Source organism: Pelecanus crispus, chromosome 1 (assembly GCF_030463565.1).
Source record: "Pelecanus crispus isolate bPelCri1 chromosome 1, bPelCri1.pri, whole genome shotgun sequence".
Taxonomy (NCBI): domain Eukaryota; kingdom Metazoa; phylum Chordata; class Aves; order Pelecaniformes; family Pelecanidae; genus Pelecanus; species Pelecanus crispus.
The window spans coordinates 64,068,876-64,090,047 of record NC_134643.1 but is presented as its reverse complement, the minus strand read 5'-3'; the positions used below and the strand labels follow the sequence as shown (position 1 = coordinate 64,090,047).

Below are 21,172 nucleotides of genomic sequence, written 5' to 3'. Positions count from 1 at the left end.
GTTCCTTTTTCAAAGAGCTGTCGGGAAGAGATATAGAGAAATCAACACCATAAGACGTTCACTGTGAACAGTTTAGCTCCCACTGGGGAAAGATTCCCCACGCCCCTGAAAAACGGTGTAAACTATGCTACAAGAAATCACACAAGGATTATGGAATCTGTTGGGAGCGTGGAGTCAGCTGAGCGCTTTCATTTGTCTGAAAGGAAAAAGGATAATTGCAGTTCTTAGGAGAGTTATCATTTAAAATGGGCCTTACAAGTTTTTTCCACCGTCAGTTCCTCACAGCAGGGTAATTCAAGCGTACTCAAGTTCTCACTACTACAAGTGACATAAAGGGTAAGGTTTACTGAACAGTTGCTGGTAATCATCTATAAAAAGAACTGCTCATATAAACGTAAAAATTTACTCCCAGATCCCTTTCTTCTGACCTGTCCTTTTCAGCACTTGGATGCCTGCTCTTTCCAGTAACAAGATTGGTCCCCAGCCTAGCATCCACTTTACTACAACTTCTGATTCCACAGACCAGGATGGAAAGTGATAATGAAGCACAAAAAGGGATTTCTAGTGTAGAAGGAACAGCGTATCCTCAGATGGAGTAGACAGCTTTCAAGCACAAGCTCATATACTACAACATACAAGAGCTTGATAAGCAAAAAGTGTATTACCTAAATCAGAGAATACTATCATTTACCATTTCATTCCTTCAGGCAGAGGGTACCAGTTATGGAAGTCTGATGCAAAAAAAAATCAACTGTCTGCAAAGTGAACGTTTGTTCAGAATTTTCCTTTCTGCCCATTTACCTGAAAATGGGAAATAACTGAATGAGAAAATAATCCACTTGTTTAAGGTCCAGACACTGACTTAAACAACTTTTTTAAAAAAAAAAACAGATTGAACTGGGTGTTCTGTGCTACGTCTGTCCTCACCCAATGACCTGCATTTTAATTTATAGCTATTTAAACTTGTTTCCTCAAGATGAGTATAAGTATGTGGACACACATCCTACGCTAAACTTGTTTCTGTCACTCATTTCTGTATGGCATGGGGTATGTTATTTTAATTTTCTGCTTATGAGTTTCCCTCATAATGAACTAGCCCATGGAACTCCCTTAAAGCAATACTGTATTAGCGAAGTTAGACAGTCAAACACAAGGCAGGAATCTCCAGAGCTTCCTGAATTAATGCAAATGTTTCTGGAAGCACTAACAAACTTGTAATTTACCACTGAACATCAATCTCTGCTCACAGCTTCAGTAAAATCTTGGCGGCAGGAAAAGGGACTGCTGGAGCATGGCAGTACTCCTCACACCTTCCGTGAAAGTATTTCTACCAGAGACAGAACTGCAAGACCAAGCGAGCCACAGGCCTGAGCTAACGTGGCGGCTCCTGTCTTGCCCGTAAAGTGGGCATCTCTCTGAATGGAGACACCATCACGTGAAGTATCAGGAGAATACTGCTTTGGGCACTAGTGCAGGCATTCGACCTGCAGTCAGCTCAGACAACAGGTTGCCAAAATTTCTGAAGAGTAAGGAAACACAAGTTCTGTTTTGCAGACAAATCCTTTGTAACGCTGTAACCTTGTATCAGCTTTTCAGAGCTGATTCCCAGAGTCCACAGCTTAAGACTGTGATGAACTTCAGTTTCTTGCTAAGTAACTTCATGGAAAGCAAAATCAACCTGATCACACGCTACTCAAAGTGCTGATCTTAGTGATACTCTCTTTTTCCAACTACAGGCTATAGCTTCTGACGACTTTTTTTCACAGAATGTCAAACTATACACTTACTCACTGGTGTAAATAACACACACTGGAAAGAAAAACAAGAGAGAGGAAGAGACCCAGCTTGGAAAAAGAACCATCAATTTTCTTTTCAAATGTAGCTGAACAGGAGAGTTGAGAGGGAACAGATTAATGATTAAGAGGGCTAAACAAGGACTTCAGTATAAAGTTATTATCATGTCCAGATGTTGTTTTTGCCTTTGACAGTTGTTTGAGGTTTCACTTACGTACAGATATGCATCTAGTCTTAAGGCACCTACATGCATTAAAAATGCCTGTAATAACTTTAAGCAACAGACTTTTATACATTCTGCACCCCAGTTCACCTGCAAAATGAGGAAGATGGTGATGGGGTAAAAAAAGAAAAAGGTTGTTTAAACATTGAGTATATAATTTACTAATAGTACATAATTAGTATTAATATGCATTCAACAGTTATTCCAGCAACAAGCTGAAGTAGTTCTCATGCCTACAAATTGTAATATTGCCCCGGGTGATGATTTTAAATTCATGTAAAATTTGGGTATATTAGATGCGTATGACTGACACCTCTTAATGTATACTGCATCTTTTAAAAGTTCATTGCTGTTAGAAGCTTTTTAAAAAGAAAAGTCACTTAAAAATGGACTTCTTCCCTTGAAAGTACTACATATATCTGATTACTATGCAGCCAAGTTGAAATACTCCCTCTATCTTCTATGCCAAAACAGATGGCAAATAATGAGCAAGTTGGAATATTCTCTGCTTATAGTATTTAGCTTGCGGTTAAGGACTTTCCAACTTTCTGGGTTAGCACCATCTCACTAAAAAACTGCTGTAGATCAAGGAGGACTAGCACAGCTGACATAATTCAGTCTCAAACCAACCTTCCCATACTTAATAGCTTCTTGTGTCAGCATGTGTCCTAAGCTGAAACATCTCAGATTGAATTTGGCTAAAACCTAAGAGTACAGGGATGTGTTTAGCAGATGAGACTGGCAGGAATAGTGGAGCTTAATGCAGTCAGAGGTTCCGAAGGCAGTCGAAGCGTTATGGCTGCTGATGCACTGAAGGTAAAAAGGGAAGGTTTTATCTTTTTCTCCCTGGTTCCTCACCATTCAAACACTTGGATTTTTACTGTGCAGTGTACCACCACTCAAGTGGGAGAGGAGACAAAGTGGCAAGATTTTTTCTTAATGTTTCTGCAAGCCTACCAAGACTGCACTATTCCAAAGTAAACAGCTACCCTGAAAAAAACCCAAGCCTTAAGCAATTACATTCAGGATGCCTACTAATGAAATTGTTATTCTGTGACATGAAATTACCAATTAGTTATCCTTCATTTTAACAAGTGACAGTAGGCTAGAGGCTTTCTTTTTCATTCCACGTAAAAATACAACTGTACTGGTGTAAAAGACAACTGATTTTAGGTTTTTCAGACTAAAATTACACAAAAAGCTTCTTCAAAATGATAAACAATGGAAGTCATACCTCCTTAAATGTGTTTTGGTAACCTTATTTATTTCTTTAAAAAAATAATTAACTACTATGTCTCAAGTCAACTCTTTAAATCAAGTTGCTTCCTTACATTCGTCAGTATCAGTCCAAGAGTATCAAACATAGAGTTCTCCTTAATTTCAGTCTTCCTTAAATTTTCTTGTTAGAATAGCAGCTATGGGATTCTCAGTCCTCCTCTAGTCAGAGTGCTAACATGGCTTAGGTTAAACTCCAGTCCCTTATTTTCAAAACTCTCCCCTAGAGATTGCCCTAGAGATAGCTAGCAGATTGATACAACTTCAGCGTAACTAGTTTTGGAGAAACATGAAATGCAGAGACTTCAGAAGAATTTTCATTATCTTGTTTAAAAAAAACATACAGGAATAAAATAGATCTACAACTTTGGTTTACAAAACATAGCTTTAATTATACAGATTGCTTCAATGAGTTTTCAAATATAGATTTCAAAAAGTCACTAGTGCTTTAATATACGCTTTCTGAAATAACATTGTAACATTTACTTTTGAAATACTTATTGCTAATATGTTAATATTTATCAAGTTTTACCAAGTGTTAACTATGGAATATTTTTGTTTAAGTGTTCAGTAATAATTAACTCATCATTGAAATGCCATCTCTAGACATTCTCTAGTGCATATCTGCTTTTGTAGGGATTCAGGCATTACTCTGATTTACAGGTTATGAAGAGCTTAAATATGTCTGCTAGACTGAAGTGGGAGCCATGCTTAAGTTAAAGAGAAAAAAAAGCAGCTAACCTACTGAAGTGGCGTAAGTAACTAAGAGAAAAGATAATGACTCAGTCATAAAAGCTAACAAATTTATATACTTAGAGCTTCAGTTTTAGTCTGTTCTTGGTCTCAGGAAGAATGTGAAATATCAGAAAGTGAATGATTGCCTGGCCCACAGCATTCTGTTATAATCACAATGATCTAGGGAATTCAAATAGATTGTGAAGAATTTCATGTGCAATCTTCTTTAATATAATTGGTTCTTCAATGAAATGTCATTTTTGACTCATGGAATAGATTAAGTACTTCGGAGGGAAGTCTTCAGGGCTCCAAGTGGATTTCTTTATATTGTTCCCCAATGCATACCTCAAGAGGTAGCAACATAATTTTATCATTATACAAACTGAATTTCAGCTTCTTTGCTGAAATTATCAGCAAAAGCACCAACTTGGAGGTGATTTCTTGTCCTATGCAAACGGCTCAGCCACAGCTCCTTTTGAATAAGCCCAACAGCAATCAGAAAGTGGTTTCTACTGACCCACGTGACAGTGAACAAGTAGTGAGAATCTAGTATTCCATCAACAATCTCCCAGTCACTTGCTTCTTTCACAGTGTCATTTTCAAACCAATCTTGCAATAGTTGTAGCTTTCTACACCACTGTAACCTGAATTTGATAAATCAACTCTTCCACAGAGCAGGAATTTCTTTAACTTTGTATAGACTCCAATATGAAATCAAATAGCAGTATATACTTTGAAAACAGATTCAGATTGGTTTTAAATGTTTTTTTCACTTGTATTTTAGTTTCTTTCAAAACAGTGTCACTAATTTGCAATCAACATAAGATAGCTGACTTCTGTGTAATTCTTGTTGTATCACTTCAGAATATAGTATATTGGGAAAAAATACAGTTCATCAGATTACAATTAAACAATTTCATTTTGAAAAGTTACTTTACCTGTACGTTATGGGACAGAAAGAAGGCAACTCAGGTTCAAAGTGTTACATAGAAAAGAAACAATGATGACCAGAATGCAGTCTTAGAGACCTGGACATTTAAAGGCGTGGAAGTTTTAGTTTTACAAAGTAATTTCAGAAGAATCAGAAAGGAATCTGAAATGTTGCAGCATAAAAATTGCAAGGATCTCACAACTAATTTTCACGGTGGAAAGGTTCACGTTGAAACATGCTGCCTGTTTGAACTTTCTGGGAGAGAACATGGAGGATCTTAGTCCTTAAAAATGCTGTCAGATAAATCACGTCACCCATGTGACCGGTGCAAAACCGTTATCTGCTAAAGCTCCAAACACATTAGCACTTAACAGAGGTTTCCAAAGGCTGAAATCAGTCTCTTTAGTCACTAAATGAAGATTCACTATCAGAACTGTCTTCTGCATTCCCATCATCTCCCCAGGCAGGCACAGGGGCATCTGGGGTCCTGCAGGCAACAAAAATGTTGTATGTTGTAAATCCTAGAAGGCAGCTGAGAACACAAGCAACTTAGCATGTAATGCTGATGTCCTTTCACTACAATTGCATGCACTTTATATCCACAACATTTAACACGTTAACTGTTTACGGTTTACAAACGCACACCTTATTGGTATTGCTTCACTTAGAACTGAAAGATAAACACCAGAAACTGTAACTCACTGGATATCAAAACTCTGTAGACATTGCTTTGAATGCACACCTTTGAGATTATCGGAAATAATGACAGCTCACTAAGAAGTTGCAAACACTTGTAGAAAGAGTTGAACGCAGGCAATACTGATTAATTCAATTTTTTTCAATCTTCAGAGGTTCTAGGGCTGAAAGGAACATGCTGTACACCATTAAGCAGTGTAAATAGTACATGAAAAAAATAAGACAGGAAATGAACAATATTGTATCCAACTAAAACTGCAGGGATAATTTAGAGAAGCAAAAAAGAATTACTCAGAGTGGAATTTGGCTAGAACACTGGGTTAAATTTGACATGCAAGAGCAGCCATGGGATTTTTATTGACTATAAATGATCAGATCTCTTGTATTTAGTTTTGAAGAGAATATTTAAGATGGATCTTAACATCATGTCAAAACATTTGCTCAGGGAATCTACTGGGAATGAAGGGGAGAGAAGCAAGCCATCTAAAGACTAACACACACTACTGGCTGAAGATGCTGGCTCTCCCTGGAGTCTCCCTCCTAAGTATGTAATGAGTTTGACAATGCAAGTAAGACAGCCTGGTAAATTCTGAAACCAAGATAGAAAATATACACGCAATTATACTTGGGGAAGGGGAAGAATGATCTTCACAGGAACTAGCTTCCTGTATGATAGTTAACTGCTCTCTTTGATAAAATATTACATTTTAAACTAAGCTGACAATCGTATTATTCGTCCTGTTGTTATTTATCTTGGGGCTACCCCTGTGTGCCATGCCACAGAATTTCTTTTCCAACTTTGGTTCTGTTTATTATAATTTCTCTGTTGGAAATCCCAAAGGTACCTTTAAAGCATTTCTAAACATTTTGGGTGCAAAAATGAGAAGTGCATTAAAGAACTGTAAGAGAGCCTTCTCCCTCCCCCCTGCACACCTCTAAAATAAATTAAGAAAGCGTTTGCTTTCTCATGCAAATACCACTTCACAATATTATTCCTTGTTGCCATGGTAATGACAAAACAGAAGAGCCGTGCAAAGACATGTGATCTGGAGAGACCAGTGCAAAAACTCTCCTCTAGTAAGGAGAGGAAGATGGCAATGAATTCCTTTAGTTCGCGAGGGCAGGACAAACTCTCCTGGAATTGTAGACAGGCAAGAGAGGAAGGATAAGAAACAAAAGTTAAAAATAGATAAACTGGAAGCTTGATAGAATAGGCAGTTTTCAAATTCTGTAAAAAGTTGAGAAAGGAGCAATAACAGAAGTAGAACAGCCGAAGGAAGAGAATATAAACAACTCCGTATTATTAGAATTAGCATCTCTGCAGCCACAGAAAAACCACGCTCAGTCACTGGCAAGTAGCTGGGAGAGTCTGCAGTAAGCGGCTGAGCATACAGCAATATGTACATTTTCCTAATTTTCACTGGGACTGAGTGAGCAGGCTGAAGGAACCTGAAGACCCAAGAAATGTGGTGTGAATGGCAAGATACATGTGACAAAAAAGTCTATGATATTGAGACAAGAAAACATGGAGTTTAAAAGAAAAGTAATCTGTGACTCCTTAAAATATTAAAAAATTATTTCAAATAACATCAGTTCTTCAAAGAGGCATTATGCATCTTGCCAAATAATTAGCTTTCTTTTACCAGGTAGATTTGCTATACAATTTTGAAACCAATAACATTTTAAAGAAAATCTGCCTAACACTAATGCTAGTGTTGCACAGAATCTTTGAAGATGGACTTTGAGACCAAAACCCAAACATATTCCCTGAGCCCCAGTCCACAGTAATAATGTTCCTGTCTTAACCCAAAACAGACAATACAAAAGCAGGTACTTTTTAAAAAAGCTTTTGAAATTTTAACCTATTATCTTATTTTTATCTACTATAAAAATCCATCCAAACACAAAGAAATAGCAGCATTTACAGAAGGGTACCAACCAGAAATGCAGACTAAGAAATACAACACCTTTAACACACATATAATAAAACCATGTTTGATAACCCTATCTCAGACTTGCACAGGTTCTTACTTGTGGTGTTGTTCTTATTTGATATTTTTACTGATCAAATGAGAAATGAGGAATAACTACTTTAGGCTTATTTAGACACCCGGAAGTAGCTGGGAGATAAAGTGACTCAACATATGACAATACTTCGGTTTTCCTATATTTTTTTTTTATTTTATTAAATAAGTTGCTAGTTTCAGAATAAACCTTTCCAAAACGTAAGACAACTTCACTGGAAAGGAGAAGCAGACTTTTTAATACATTGACAGTTTCTGAAAAGGATGCAAAAGTGTTTCAAACAGTTCAGTGGCTATAATGTAAGAATGAAAGTTAGTATTTTCATCAGTTTAACAAATCCTGTGAAATAGTACAGTAAAACTAAACTACATGTCAAATGTAAAGTAAGCTTAAAATTCATGCTTAAGGCCAGACAAGTAGCTTTGAAAATAAGTATCTATTCTTAGTAGTCCTCCCATCAGGTTAGCTCAATCAACAGTCACAATTTTGAACTGCTGACTTCAATTTACACTGTCAATGTTGAAGTCAAGTTGTATGCTCCATCTACTGAGGGAATCTGGAAACAACTGTGTTGTCCCTCATTGCATCCAGCAAAATAAAATAGAGTTTGTTCTTATTACTCTACAATGATGACATTTTGTTACTGAAGTATTGGAAGAAAATATCTGGGAAAAAACCTCATACTCTAAACAGTACAGTGAAAATGGTTACTGACATATTTAATTCCTCATCGCTAAACGCACATTGTCAAATGCTACCTTGTCATTGCTATATCCTTTTCCTTGAACTGCACCACCCCTCCTTGGCTTGGAAGAAGCCCTTCCATTTCCTCTCAAATCTGAATGGTAAAGTTCTGCAACTTTCTGTTTGGGAGGGTGCAGTACCTACCCACTTATATTTCAGTCTCTGTACTTCCTGGGCCTTGCTTTGGACTAGACAATACTGAAAAGACAGCTCATACTTAAGATTGCATCCCTTCTCCTTTGGTACTGATGGCCCTCTTCAGACCTATAAAATGCTAAAAATGCCTTTCACAGAAGACTTCCAAACCTGTTTTAATGCTGACAATTTAGACTCACAATACAGTTGAAAAAAGCTTCTCTAAGCACACTTTTTTCCAAGTTTTTTAAACACATGGTTGTATTCCAGCCCTACTGAAAGTTACAGATTACTTACTCAAGAAGATCTGGATTTAGCCCTTCAGAAATCATTTTGTTTCGTATTGCCATTACAGGAACACCCTGTGTAGGAGGAAGAATAATATGAAACTACTGGACACAAACAGGTGAACTAAATTCCACAGGTTCTTTTAGGCTACACTTTCATGTAAATTTATGCATGTCACTTGTTGAACAAGAGCACGGAATGATAATCTCAGCTGCCATCAGTATGAACCTAGAAGTGAGTAGTGACAGAGATCAAAGGCCCTTTTAATCTTTATATTTTTTGCAAAACATCTAGATAAAGTTGCAGGGAGAATATCAGGAATGGACAGATATATTTGCAATTCATGCAGACAAAACCAGGAAGCTGAAGTTATGTGTATGGATAAGAATGTGAAGAAAGCACAAAACAGCACAAAGACAGCAGAGAACAGTTGTGCTAGAAAGATTAAGAAGACTCGGACACACTGAAGGTATAGCCAAAGAGGGAAGAAAACCAGGAAAGTGCATCTGGCACAGGTCCGGAAGGATACCTTAAGGCGGTGCTAAAAATTGGAAAAGTCTTTAAAAAGCATGCAGAAAAGGCAAACAGGACATGAGAACAGAAGCACAATTTAAAAGTGGTTCCTCTGACACAAGTGCTTGTACAGTCAAGCTTGAATCTTCTATGACTTGTGAATGGATTTTAGCCAACTATGTATGTGTTAAAAAAAAAGAATTCCTTCCTTTCACTGCAAATCCTTCCACAACTTCTGCACTTTATTTTATTCAGCAACACCTAAACATCCCCTCATCTTGGATCGCACACCCAAGAACACTTTGACCCACATCGTCTTAGGAGATACATTCCAACAAACTGCCCCTATGTTTCCACTAAAGTTGCTCAAAGACAACTTGCTGCTTTGCCATCCCCTGTTGCAAACCATCAGAAACACCACCTGGACCACTGCATGCCAAGATAGCGGGGGGGGGGAGGGGGGAAGTGGGGGGGATACAATTTCTGATTTCGAAGGGGCAAAGCTACTGGTGGTCTATGAAAGTCAGGAGAGGTCTCACAAACTAAGTGAAAAGTAGTGTAGGATTCTTTTGGCACAGGACAAATACCTGTTGTCCAAAGTAAGTAAAATAGTAATAAAATAAAGGGCAGCCATGACTAATGCTCCAGAGAAGCATGTGGTACTAGCGACAGTTGCAGCACCTAACCTGGCAAAGCGAGAACTAAGCTAGCTGTCTTACTGTGTTTTCCTTGTGCAGGTTCACAGTAAGAATCACAGTCAAGATTTTGCTTGAAGATTCCAGAATAGCATACAGACAGGTACATAGTTTTAGCATTTATTAGGCATATTGGCAAAAACGTTACTCAAAATAGTTGCGAGATATTAGCTTGTAATTGTCACAACTAGTGTACATTACAAAGGGGAAAGCATTTGAGTATTTCATGACAGTTTAAAATATTCCCTTATTCTAGTATAGATTTGGACACCAGGGATTGTGTGTCTATACACTGTCTCGTACTATCTAATGTTTTTGCCCTTGCTTGAATGCTCTTAGGGTTCCTTTCCCCAGCTCAGAAGTCACTGATGAGAGTGTTTATGCATCAACTCAAACCATGTGAAAAACAGACTGAGTCAGATCAGGCAAAGCAGAATTTATATTTGCTCTCAATGAAAGGGAGCTGGGTGTACGAACTTCTAAGAATGGATTGGAAACTGAAACGGCACAGGTGTACTTTTCTAACACAGTAGCCAATACTAGATTTCCATTGCATTTGTCTCTGCCCAGTTAAGATTTGAAATAACCTAAACCACTACACATTCACCACAGTGTACCCCAGCCCTACTCCCACCCTGGTCCTGCAGCTCAGGAAGTGTGCAGGTCCTGAGAAGCCACAGTGCAAGTAGCAATCTTGTTACAAAATAGGTTTTGGTTCTCCATAGTGCAGAAAGAGGTCACATACCATCAGTGCTGGCAATTCCTGAAGATTAGTGCAGTCTCCATGTTTGGTTTTTATTTCAGTCCTTAAAGCAAGGATCAATCTATATCAGGCCAGTCAGTATCTTGGCATCTATGCAGTCATGTTTGGTGTTTAGAATCAAGTAAGAGTATTTGTACTTTAAACATTAAGTTTATCTGAAATCATAGACTGCTCCTCTCACACTGTCAATAGAAGTGTTCTGAACATTACTGTAGCAAATATTATATTGCTTTTGTAAGGTTTACTGGAAAATTATTGTTGTATATTTTTAAAAATATGAATTTAGTATGCTCAACTGCACTCCATCGAAATGAGTTTGTTACTCTTTCACAGAACAGCTATCTTTAGTGTAAAAGAAGTGTCTCTTCACAGTGCTAATTCTTAAATACTACAAATATCATGAGCAATAAATAAATGACCAGTTCAAACACATCTTCAGCTAGAAACTTAATTTGGGCAAATAAATGACACTAACTGAAATACTTGACTGGACAAGAAAACATTTGGCAAATACAAAAACACACATTAATTTGTAGTATGTTAGTTTGACTTTCCTACCACACTGTTTACAACTGGCAGAGGAGTCACCAGGAACTGCCAGTACAAAGGATAAATGTGGAAAGTGAGATCTCACTCCTCTAGCAGTCACAAAAAAAAAAAAGTCAAAGTAATTAGACTACCCAGCATTTTCACATCCACTTTGAAGTCTGGCATTAAATCAATACACTAACATAGCGTTCTACTCTCTGCTACTACCCCACTGCAAGGTTTTCCAAATGGTTTGTAATAAGCTACCCCTAAAGTGCCAATTTGTGATTCAAATGAAAAATAATGTCTGGAACATCATCCAAAGTACCAAGCACACCAATTGTAATAATTGCTCTGAAGAGGGAGTGAAACCATGAAGTTAGTTTTAACATGAGCAACATTTTACTAATACTATGACAGTCATATTTTCCAGAATTATAATATATATTTTAGAGGAAAATTTCCACTAACAGCTTGAAAATAAAGAAAGATTTTTTTTCTTTCTTTGTTTCCAATCCCATTTTTAATTTTGTGGTCGTGAAAAAAAGAGCTCTTTAAAAAATGTCACCAAGAGTCTCCCATTCACCTTTTCACTCCTTCATTAGTTTTCACACATGTAAATATTTAGATTACATTCACTTATTTCCTATTTATCTGTAGAACAGCCCATGGATAAAGAGGTAAACAAAACCTGCATCACGAATAACAGGAAACTGAAGTGGAACCAAGCAGTGAAGGAATTCTTCTATCTCTATTTTGAACCCTACAGAAATATCAAATACTCCTGCTCTGGACTATACTAGCAAAGCTGCATTTTGTACCCTACATCAAAACCAAACTGTAATCATGTCTGTAGGTAAGGAATGACATCAGTTCTGCCAGAACTACTACACTTTCAGTGGCATCTTCTGTGACTCCAGCTAATATCATTCTGCATTTACACATCTTCACACCTTCAGTTCACACGTATATTGGCAGAATTCTGTAGAAAGATCTTGCCTGAAGCTGTCTGAGGGAATATATTACATCAACTCATTTATTAGAGAAAATGCGCTAGAAATAATGTGATGTTATCTAAACTTAAAGATTACTGATGCAATATATGTCTCCAGACATTTAATGCTCACTTACAGCTGTGTGTGACGTTCCACCTAAAAATAATGGAGTATCCAAAGAATGATAACAGAACTGACTTACCACTTGTACCATTTTGAGATATCTGGCATATCTGGGATCCTTGGCCACAGTTCTGACGTTTTCTGTTACTACCTCCGTTTTCTGTAACCCTTCTTCATGTATATTGTTCTGCTGTACAAAGAAGATAACACTTTAATGGTTAGGTATGCAGACCAGACGCATGGACAGATTTCAATCCACAAAATTTGTAATTTAAGCACAACATGCAATGCTTCTTCCATCTAGATTATTCTGATCTACGCTCATAGTATTAGAGATTTCCAAGATGTATGAAAAAACAAAAACCAGCTCTTTTGTTACTGACTGTTACAAGTGTGACTTTCTACTTTTAGTCACAATTTTAAGTTATTGCACAATATGTGAAAAAAAAAAAAATTAGCCTATAATAGCCCTGTTAAGTTTGTTGTATTCAATGAATAAAACAGAACTAAATGTAAATGCTCCCTTTATTAAAAAAAAAAAATATTAAGGATGATATCTCTATATCTCCCCTAGCCGTCCAATGCATTTTTTCCTCAAAATATTTGATTCCCTGACAAATGTTTCACACACATGATATAACTTTTAAACTATACTTTTTAGTATAAACCATTAACCTAAAGGATAACATAATGAAAACAAAGAATCTTTGAGAGTAATTAATTTTAAAAAAATTAGAAGAAGCTATAGTACTATTTAAAGGACAAGAGAAAAGTGCATATCTGCTATTAAACTACCATTTGAAAGTATCATTGGAAACCTCCTTTCAGGAATATCTATCTGTCCCTACCATAATATCTGAGAGGGTAAAGAAAACACAATAACTGAGAGTCATTCTCTAACATGACTAAAATATGCAACGCTAACTATCTATTCTGTCTCCCATGTAGCTGGCTGCAAATTAGAGTTACAGTCTTTAAGAGGCAGGGAAAGGCAGCAGAGTACTCCAGCTACTGCAGCTCCACAGCAACTTCCACCAAATAAGAGAATGAGCAGAGACTGGAATTGGAGATTCCAAGAAAAGAAACTATAACAATAGGAAACTAAGGAAAGAACTCCATCTACAAATCATACAGAAAGCCTCACTTAGTGAAGTGGTGATCACAGAATTTAAGTTTGGGTTAAAAAACCAACCACTCACTCACTCACACACACACAGAGACACCCCCCAACAAAAAATTAATTGCAAGGATAGGATCTTAATGTTAATCACTTATAATAAGCTGGCATTTTCTGTACATAGATGATCACATGTAGAAAACATTCACTGTAACAACCTCTTTAAAATAAAGTATGCTAGAAAGTCCAATTTGAGCTGTAAACTCACATTCTAAAGGAAGGAGAAAAGAGTTGGAATTACGTGATTCGAATCGTTGTCTTCATTCATGACCTTCCCAGTCCCCTGATGTAATTCACGTTCATATTTTAGCGTGATTGAAGAAGAGGATGGAGGCATTTACCATTAGATCTGAGTTAGTTCTAATTATTTAAGCCGCATATTCAACAAAGGGTATACCCTTTTTTGTTTTAAGTCACTCGTTAAAACAGTTTCTTTAGTGAAAAACATAGTTTTAGATCTTTACAGTTGATTGCTCTCTTCCAATAGACTTGCTTCTTCCACCTATTTCAAATGAGACAAAAACTTGACACGGAGAGCTATATTCCTTCAAAGGATTAGTTATGCTTCATTACTTACTCCAGATTGAGGCGACACAGCTGTCTGTTGATCCGTAGTAGCTTGTGCCACAGGACCATTTGTAACACTATTCGCATTTGCACTGGACACTTCAAATTTGACATCTTCTAGGCCAGGAATAGAGGATAACTGAATGTACAAAACATCATCAAATAAGCAACGAGCGTATCATAAGTCTACATGTACAATAAAATCTGCAGTATGCTGCTTACCACATATTCCCCAGGTAGGTTTCACATTAGTAAAATCATAACTTTTTATCACTAATTTTGGTATTTTGACTGGGGAGAAAGGAAAGGAAAAAAAAAAAAAAAAAAGATTTTTCTGTTCAGGTGGCTTCTACCACAAAAACCCCAAAATACTCCATTGGAGTTTTCACTGTTAGCACTGGGCTGCAGTGCAGGAAAGGCTTCAACACCTTCCCAGCATTTCGCTACTGCACTTATCAACCACACAAGAGCCATGCTATCTTCTCTGCTACTTCCTCTACGGTGAAAGAAATCATGACCAGAACAGCTCTCTTACCTAAGAGATGGGTGACTGGTTACAGATTTTGCAATTTTCTACATCTTTCACTCTTTTTTAAGGAAATGCTGAGAGTGGATATTAAATATGCCACATATTTATTTGAAGGAAATTCTATTTGACATGATTATGAGGAATTCTGCAAAAATTATCAATACTGATCATTTCTAAATATTTTGAAATAAGTTAAGAGTTAGTAAGCACTGTTTGTACTACTACAGTATTTTTTCACAAAGATCTTAATGAACAGTTTCAAAATGTTCTACCACTGCTCTCAGAAAAGCCAACCAAAATTGATTGCACCATTACTGAAAGAATTGGTTAAAACTTTTCAGGGGGTGGTTTTTTGGTTGTTTTTTTCTGGTTTTGTTTGGTTTGTTTTTTTTTTTAGCAAATTAAATGATAATACATGTCTATAGATTATATCCTTTTGTCATTTTAGCTGAAGAAGACACATCAGACACATTTGTGTTAACTTAGATCCAATTCAGGTCACATTTCAGTATCAGAAGGTTTACAAGACATCTATCTAGTTACTTATACCACTTGAAACTCCTACAGTCCGGTAACACTTGCAAAGATACTTTTGCTTTACAAAGGGGGCAAAAATTTCTTATTGGAGTTTGCATGGCAAATGCAATTTCGTACTGCCACCCTGCAATACAAGTTGCATATTTTAGTATTGGAAAACTTCCTTCCATTTTCTTAAAAACAAACATTGCGATAGAATAAACACAAGTAAGCTGCCATGTAGTTCAGTTGCCCTTCCGAGATCCAAGTGCTCCTTTCCGGTTCAATATACTTAACAGAGACAAAACCAACATTTCCACTATATGCTGTTGGGTCCTTTCTTCCATATCAACTACATGTTCAAATGTTACACAAGATAAGTGGCAAGGGATGCGAAGAGAGAATTTGCCATGTAAGCATTTTGTATTAGCTCCTTCAAATCATTACGAAAACTTACTTGCTCAATTCAGACTATAAAAAGGAATCTAGTTCATGTAACCTAGGAGGCTGTCACTGTTAGAAGATAGTCTGTACACATACAAACCTTTGCATCCAAAATATTGAGTGTTGTTTCAATTTGTTGGATACGGAGAGAGAGCGCTGACAATTTCTAGAATAGAAAACAATTTGGATGTGAAAACACTCCCCTAGGCCACTTGTACATATAAAACAGCTCACATCTAGCTAAACAAAATCACTTTTGTCTTCTACCTGCTGAAGAAAGAATAGAGTGTAAATGAGATGACATTATGAAATAAATGAAGCGGTGACATCCCTTTTTAGTACCATAGCTACAGTGGTTCAAATTTTAAATAATTTTACTAGGCAGTTAGTTTTCCCAAATAATGACTGACAGAAATGGAGAGAGACTATGTACGAAAGAAAGCCAAAGTAAATAGGGTATTACTTTGAGCAACTGGAGAATAATGGTAGACATACTGTACTCTCACAGTTACCAAAACATCTTTCTTCAGAGCTTTTTCCAAATGTGGAAGATGAAAAGATGTGATGTGTGTGTATGTAACTGAGCAAATACAAAGCAGAAAAATCTGATAAAGAATACAGCAGGTGATTGAAAGTCCTATATAGTCAAAATGCACAGTGAACCAGAACTAACCAGAAGCTTTACATGCTCCAGGTGCAACTCAATCAAATTTTGACACCTTTTTTTTTAAAAAAAAAAAAATACAACTTAAGTTTTTCTAAAGTATTCTGTAAGAACTGTCACTCTTAACTAATCACTACCATACTCCACCAGACCTGTCCAAGTGAAGTTGGCTAGCACGCTGGCTGGCAGATATGTACCACTCTGACAGCTTTCTGGCACGTTGGCAGGTTTCTGCCTGGCTCTGAAGCAGAACTTTAACACCCTAAGAAAATGGCAGTTCTGCCAATATGCTAGAAAAAGTAAAGAGAAACTGACAGGAGTTAGTCTTTTTGGATAGTGCACTGACTTGTTTACAGATGGTTCTTTGTTCATGAAGAGGAGTTAGTTCCTACTGAAAGGAACTATGTGCCCTACGTGTAGCTGGGGAAAGAGGATGAAAGATGCACAAAAGACACTTGTACAACTTTACGGGTCAGTTTGACTAGACAAGAGCCAAGAAATTTAGAGTTAAGGATGGTGTCAGCCCTAATTTTTAATTTCTTGGCTTCTGTTGATTTAGACTCGGACCTTTCATATTAAAAACACTTCTGTGCTTCATAAATACAAATATTATTTCAAGGAGTTTATAAAGTCTCCTGGGTAACAACATGTTTAGGTTAACTAATAATTGTTTTATTAACTAGACTTCACATCATTGCTGCGTGCCCAAGATGGCTTTAAATATATGTGTTCTGATTTCCATAGTGCCTATGTAGGAGGTAATATTCAGATCATGTGACAACTCAGTTTTGGACAACTGACAACAGCATCACCAAGCAGTTACACTGTCCCACGTATCAAGTTACAATAAGTTTAAAAATGTAGAAAACAATTACTTTTTTTCCTCTGAAGCTCCATATGTTGATGTGGTAGCCAAATTTTATACTTGTCATGGGTCTGGATCTAAACTTTACTAACAAATAACAGAATTTCTCAGATTACATGGCTTAGTCTAATTGGATTTGACTGCTGCCCTAGCCCTGCTGTTTAGGGCTATATAGTAGTCTTTGTTGAATAAACTAGTGAACAGTTACAAAAAAACCACTAATGACAAAAAGGTTAAGCTCAAAGCCACATTAGAGAACACCCTTTCTACAAGGGAGGAAACATGCTTGTCCTGCTCAGTGGACAATTCTAGTCCTGTCAGTCTGGTATGTTTCCATTGACACTAAAGTCATCATAAACACTTGTTAGTACTAAATATTTTCATTTTTCTCTTTTTCACAAGATGCTAAAATTAACTGCTTCACGTTCCATACTAATCACTTGCCAAGAATGTCTTTTCCACATCAAAATTATATACATTCAGAGCTTAGTGTATCACCCTTTCAAATTAAAGGTGGTAAAATCTGAAAGCAAGTTTTGATGCAATATCCTAGGACACAGATGAGAGGGATACTGACTGTCAAAATGGATTCAGCACCATAGGAATATGGCATCCTTCTTCCAAAACAAGATGATACTCACAGATGGAGCTGCTCAGAACAAATTCCATGTATCAAAAAGTTCAAAGACTGTGCCAAACGCAAAAGTTTAAGGAAATGGGATTAAATGTGGTATAACCAGCAGTTCATGTGGATATCTTGGGGAAAGAAAGTCTTAAGCACTTACTCAAGAAAAACCTTGAACAGAAAGCAGACTAAATTTTTTGGTTTAAGCTACCAGTATTACTGTGTCAAAAATATTGAAGTGAATGGTTCTCATTTCTAAGATTTTTTTCTTTCTATAAATTGACAGCTAGGAAAATAATAAACATACCTCTTCACAAACAGTAGAAAAGCGGTTGAGAAACTGCACTGTGTGAACCACAAACTGGTTTAGAAATGCTACAGTTCTTTTCTGCTGAATAGCAGGAACCTGCATTAAATAATATAAGAAAATCAGATTATACAGATGTCAGTTCTCACATTTGGATTCAAAGACCTGTTAAAAAATTCAAATGTTTTAGAAGAAAATATTTTAGAAATCTGCCTTAAATGTGCTTGCTATGAATGCATATCTATACAATTTTTTCATACATATATATACACGTATACATGTATACAAATCCTTTTTCACTAAAAATCTGCTAACATGACAGTTAAAAAGTTACAGGATACACAGAAAAAGCAACAAGATCCACATAAATGAAGGACTGTTATCTTATTTAAGAAAATACTTTTAAATGAAATTGTGAACCTTCCTGAAAACCAGTGTTAACATTTTTTAAAAACAGAGAGGAAACCAGAATCTTTCCTTCTGAAGCTTAAGAAGGAAGAGAAAACTTGGTCATCCATACAAATACTCAGTTACAACCAACACCATAATAAAAAATAAAGAGTAGTGAAATTGCCATCTGTCTTCAGTGGCTACCTATACTTTTTCTTATTTGCAAGCCCAGACTGTCCTAAAATTACACTTTAGTGCCACTCCTCCAAGTCAGATCCGATGCACACATACTTTTTAGACTAAAAGGTAGAATGTTATGTTTGTCAAAAAAAAAGGCTGGTGCTCATAACGTAAGAGACAGTTGGCATTTTTATGTAAACCATTATACAAGACTGGAATCAGAAACATTCACAGAAATGCTTATGTATAAAATTATAGTGCCTCAGGGTTAATTACCTTGGACAGCTGTTTAAGTCTTAAACTTCACACAGGAAATTACTCTATAGAATCGTAATTGGTTAAAGTGAAGGATTTAAAAGGAAAAATACGTGCAGCCAAGCTTCAGCTGCACTGAACAACAGTTTGTGAATATAGTGACTCTCTAGTCTTCACCTCTTCTTTGGTCTTCCATTTGTGAGCGCAGATATTCACTACAAATCTTAAGATATTGTGATTTTTTGTGAGATTGTTTTGCTACTATCTCAAGTTTTCAGTCTGTGCACGTGTATGGCTTGCTAAAGTTCAATGCTGTAGTTCCGAAACTGTCAAACAGTGCTTACGACCTCATCAGACATTTATGGGGTAGCACAAAGGATGGAAGGATCACTAGGGCAATTGAACTGTCCTATCTCTATGTTCTATATTTGAGAAACAAAGCTAAAAAAACCGTTGCGTCATTAAAAGACATGAATAAGCAGCTTTGCACCGGATTTGCCTCCGAGTTCTAAGACTGAAACGGCTCAGCCTTTAACTATAATGCTATCGCAGAACTTGGAGCAAAACGCTTTTGGAAAACATTAATACCGCACTCCTGCGGACACAGCTGAAGACAAGAGGAACCGCCTTGCCCTCCTGCCACCCCGCTGCGGGCACTGGGCCGCTGCTTCCAAGGCAGCAAGCGCGGCCGGCACCGCCTCGGCAGCCCCCAGCACATCACCCCGGCAGCGGCTCCCCTCCCCCGCGCCAGCAGAGCGCCCCGGCTGGCCGGGGGCGCCCGGGGGGGGGGGGGGTCCGGCGAGGCCGCGGCCGGGCTCAGGGGCCCGCCCGACCGCCGGGCCGGGCCGGGCCGGGAAGCGGGGGGAAGGGTGTCTCGCCCAGCACCAGGGCCAGCGCAGCCGCCGCCAGGGGAGGAAGCGGGACAGCTCCGGCCCCCCGGGCGGCCGCAGCCCATACCTTAGTGAGGTCAATGCCGGAGCCCACAATAGGCAGCCCGTCCTCGTCCATCCCCGCGGCTCCGCGGCGGCGGGACGTAGCGCAGCCCCGCCGCCGCCAGCCACCTCCCGCCGCACCCCGGAAGCCCCTGGCGCTCCGTGCGCGACCTCTTGGCCTCGGCCCGGAAACAAAACCTCCACTCCGAGCGGCGCTGGGGGGGGCCGCGCCCGTGGGCCTGCGCATGCGCGATCGCCTTCCCGGCGCAATGCATCATGGGACGCGTAGTCCGGGGAGAGGGGAGGGCGGCCCCGGCCCGTCTAGTTGATGGCCCGCCTCGCTGCTAACCCGCCTCTGCGGCAGGAGACCAAGCTATCGTGGGCAGATGCTCCTGAAGTATAAATGCACTGCGTTTCCCAAAACTTGTGTGGTTTCTTCTGTAAATCGTCCCTGCCCCGGAGGGGCCCCGGCCAGGCCGGGGCGGGGCCAGCATTGTCCTGCTTCGGGTGAGGGACAGCACAGCCTCAGGGCAAGGCCCTGGGTAACAGAGGTTGGGAAGATAAAGGCCCTTTCCCGGTGGTCAGACGTCGAAGAAAATAATGAGAAAAGCTAGTGAAGAAACTCTGTCTGTGCTCATACGCATAATTTGCGTGGTGAAGGGCCACAGTTTGAACAGGGGCAATAAAAATACCCTGGGATCTTCTGAAAAAGACAAAAGCGTGGCTGTAATCATGTTACAAAAGATGCCTGTACCTTAATGCTTACACAAAAGGAAAAAAAGGAGTATGGTAAACCTAGCTGTGGCCCATCTAACATTTTTGGTTTTGTTCAGCAGTACCTATCGCTGCTTTCATTTGATTCTCAAGCTTAGGTTGTAAGTAGGTCTACTCAGTTTCAGCCGAGGAACCTCAGAGGTGCCAGGCTCCAAGGAAAAGGGGACCAGACCATAGGTTTCCAGATGTTCCTCTGGAAGAATTCCCTAACTGTAAAATAAACAACCCGGGGTTTTTTGTTTGGTTGGTTTTTTTTTTTTTTTATCTTGGAGTGGTTGCTTGTATTGTTTTTCTCTATGATGGATTCAAAGGACTGATCACACCGTTTAGAAGTGGGGTCCCAATAGAAAGATGGGTTGAACCACTCTGAACGGGTTGCACCATCAGAAAGGGTTTCCCATCGCTCTCTCACTCCCCACAGATGGCTATGCACGCTCATTTTACCATTTGTCAGGTACAGCACACAGTGATCCTTTCCTTAAGG

General features: G+C 38.4%; 1 protein-coding gene across 7 annotated transcripts; it reads right to left on the bottom strand.

The window, feature by feature from the left end:
* Positions 1 to 3,691: 3,691 nt before the first annotated feature.
* On the bottom strand, positions 3,692 to 20,000 carry WASHC3 (WASH complex subunit 3). Of its 7 annotated transcripts, none has more exons than XM_075711679.1 (7): positions 19,940 to 20,000; positions 18,158 to 18,256; positions 15,797 to 15,862; positions 14,218 to 14,346; positions 12,543 to 12,653; positions 8,856 to 8,920; positions 3,692 to 5,445 (listed from the first exon to the last, which is right to left on the bottom strand). In XM_075711679.1, exons 1-7 carry the CDS (start codon positions 19,988 to 19,990, stop codon positions 5,361 to 5,363), a joined length of 606 nt encoding a protein of 201 aa, XP_075567794.1. In that variant the 5' UTR covers positions 19,991 to 20,000; the 3' UTR covers positions 3,692 to 5,360. The 7 variants fall into 7 exon arrangements, with proteins under 7 accessions (XP_075567794.1, XP_075567804.1, XP_075567812.1 ...); XM_075711689.1 differs by having other exon boundaries at positions 12,543 to 12,650; XM_075711697.1 differs by having other exon boundaries at positions 14,239 to 14,346.
* Positions 20,001 to 21,172: the final 1,172 nt, after the last annotated feature.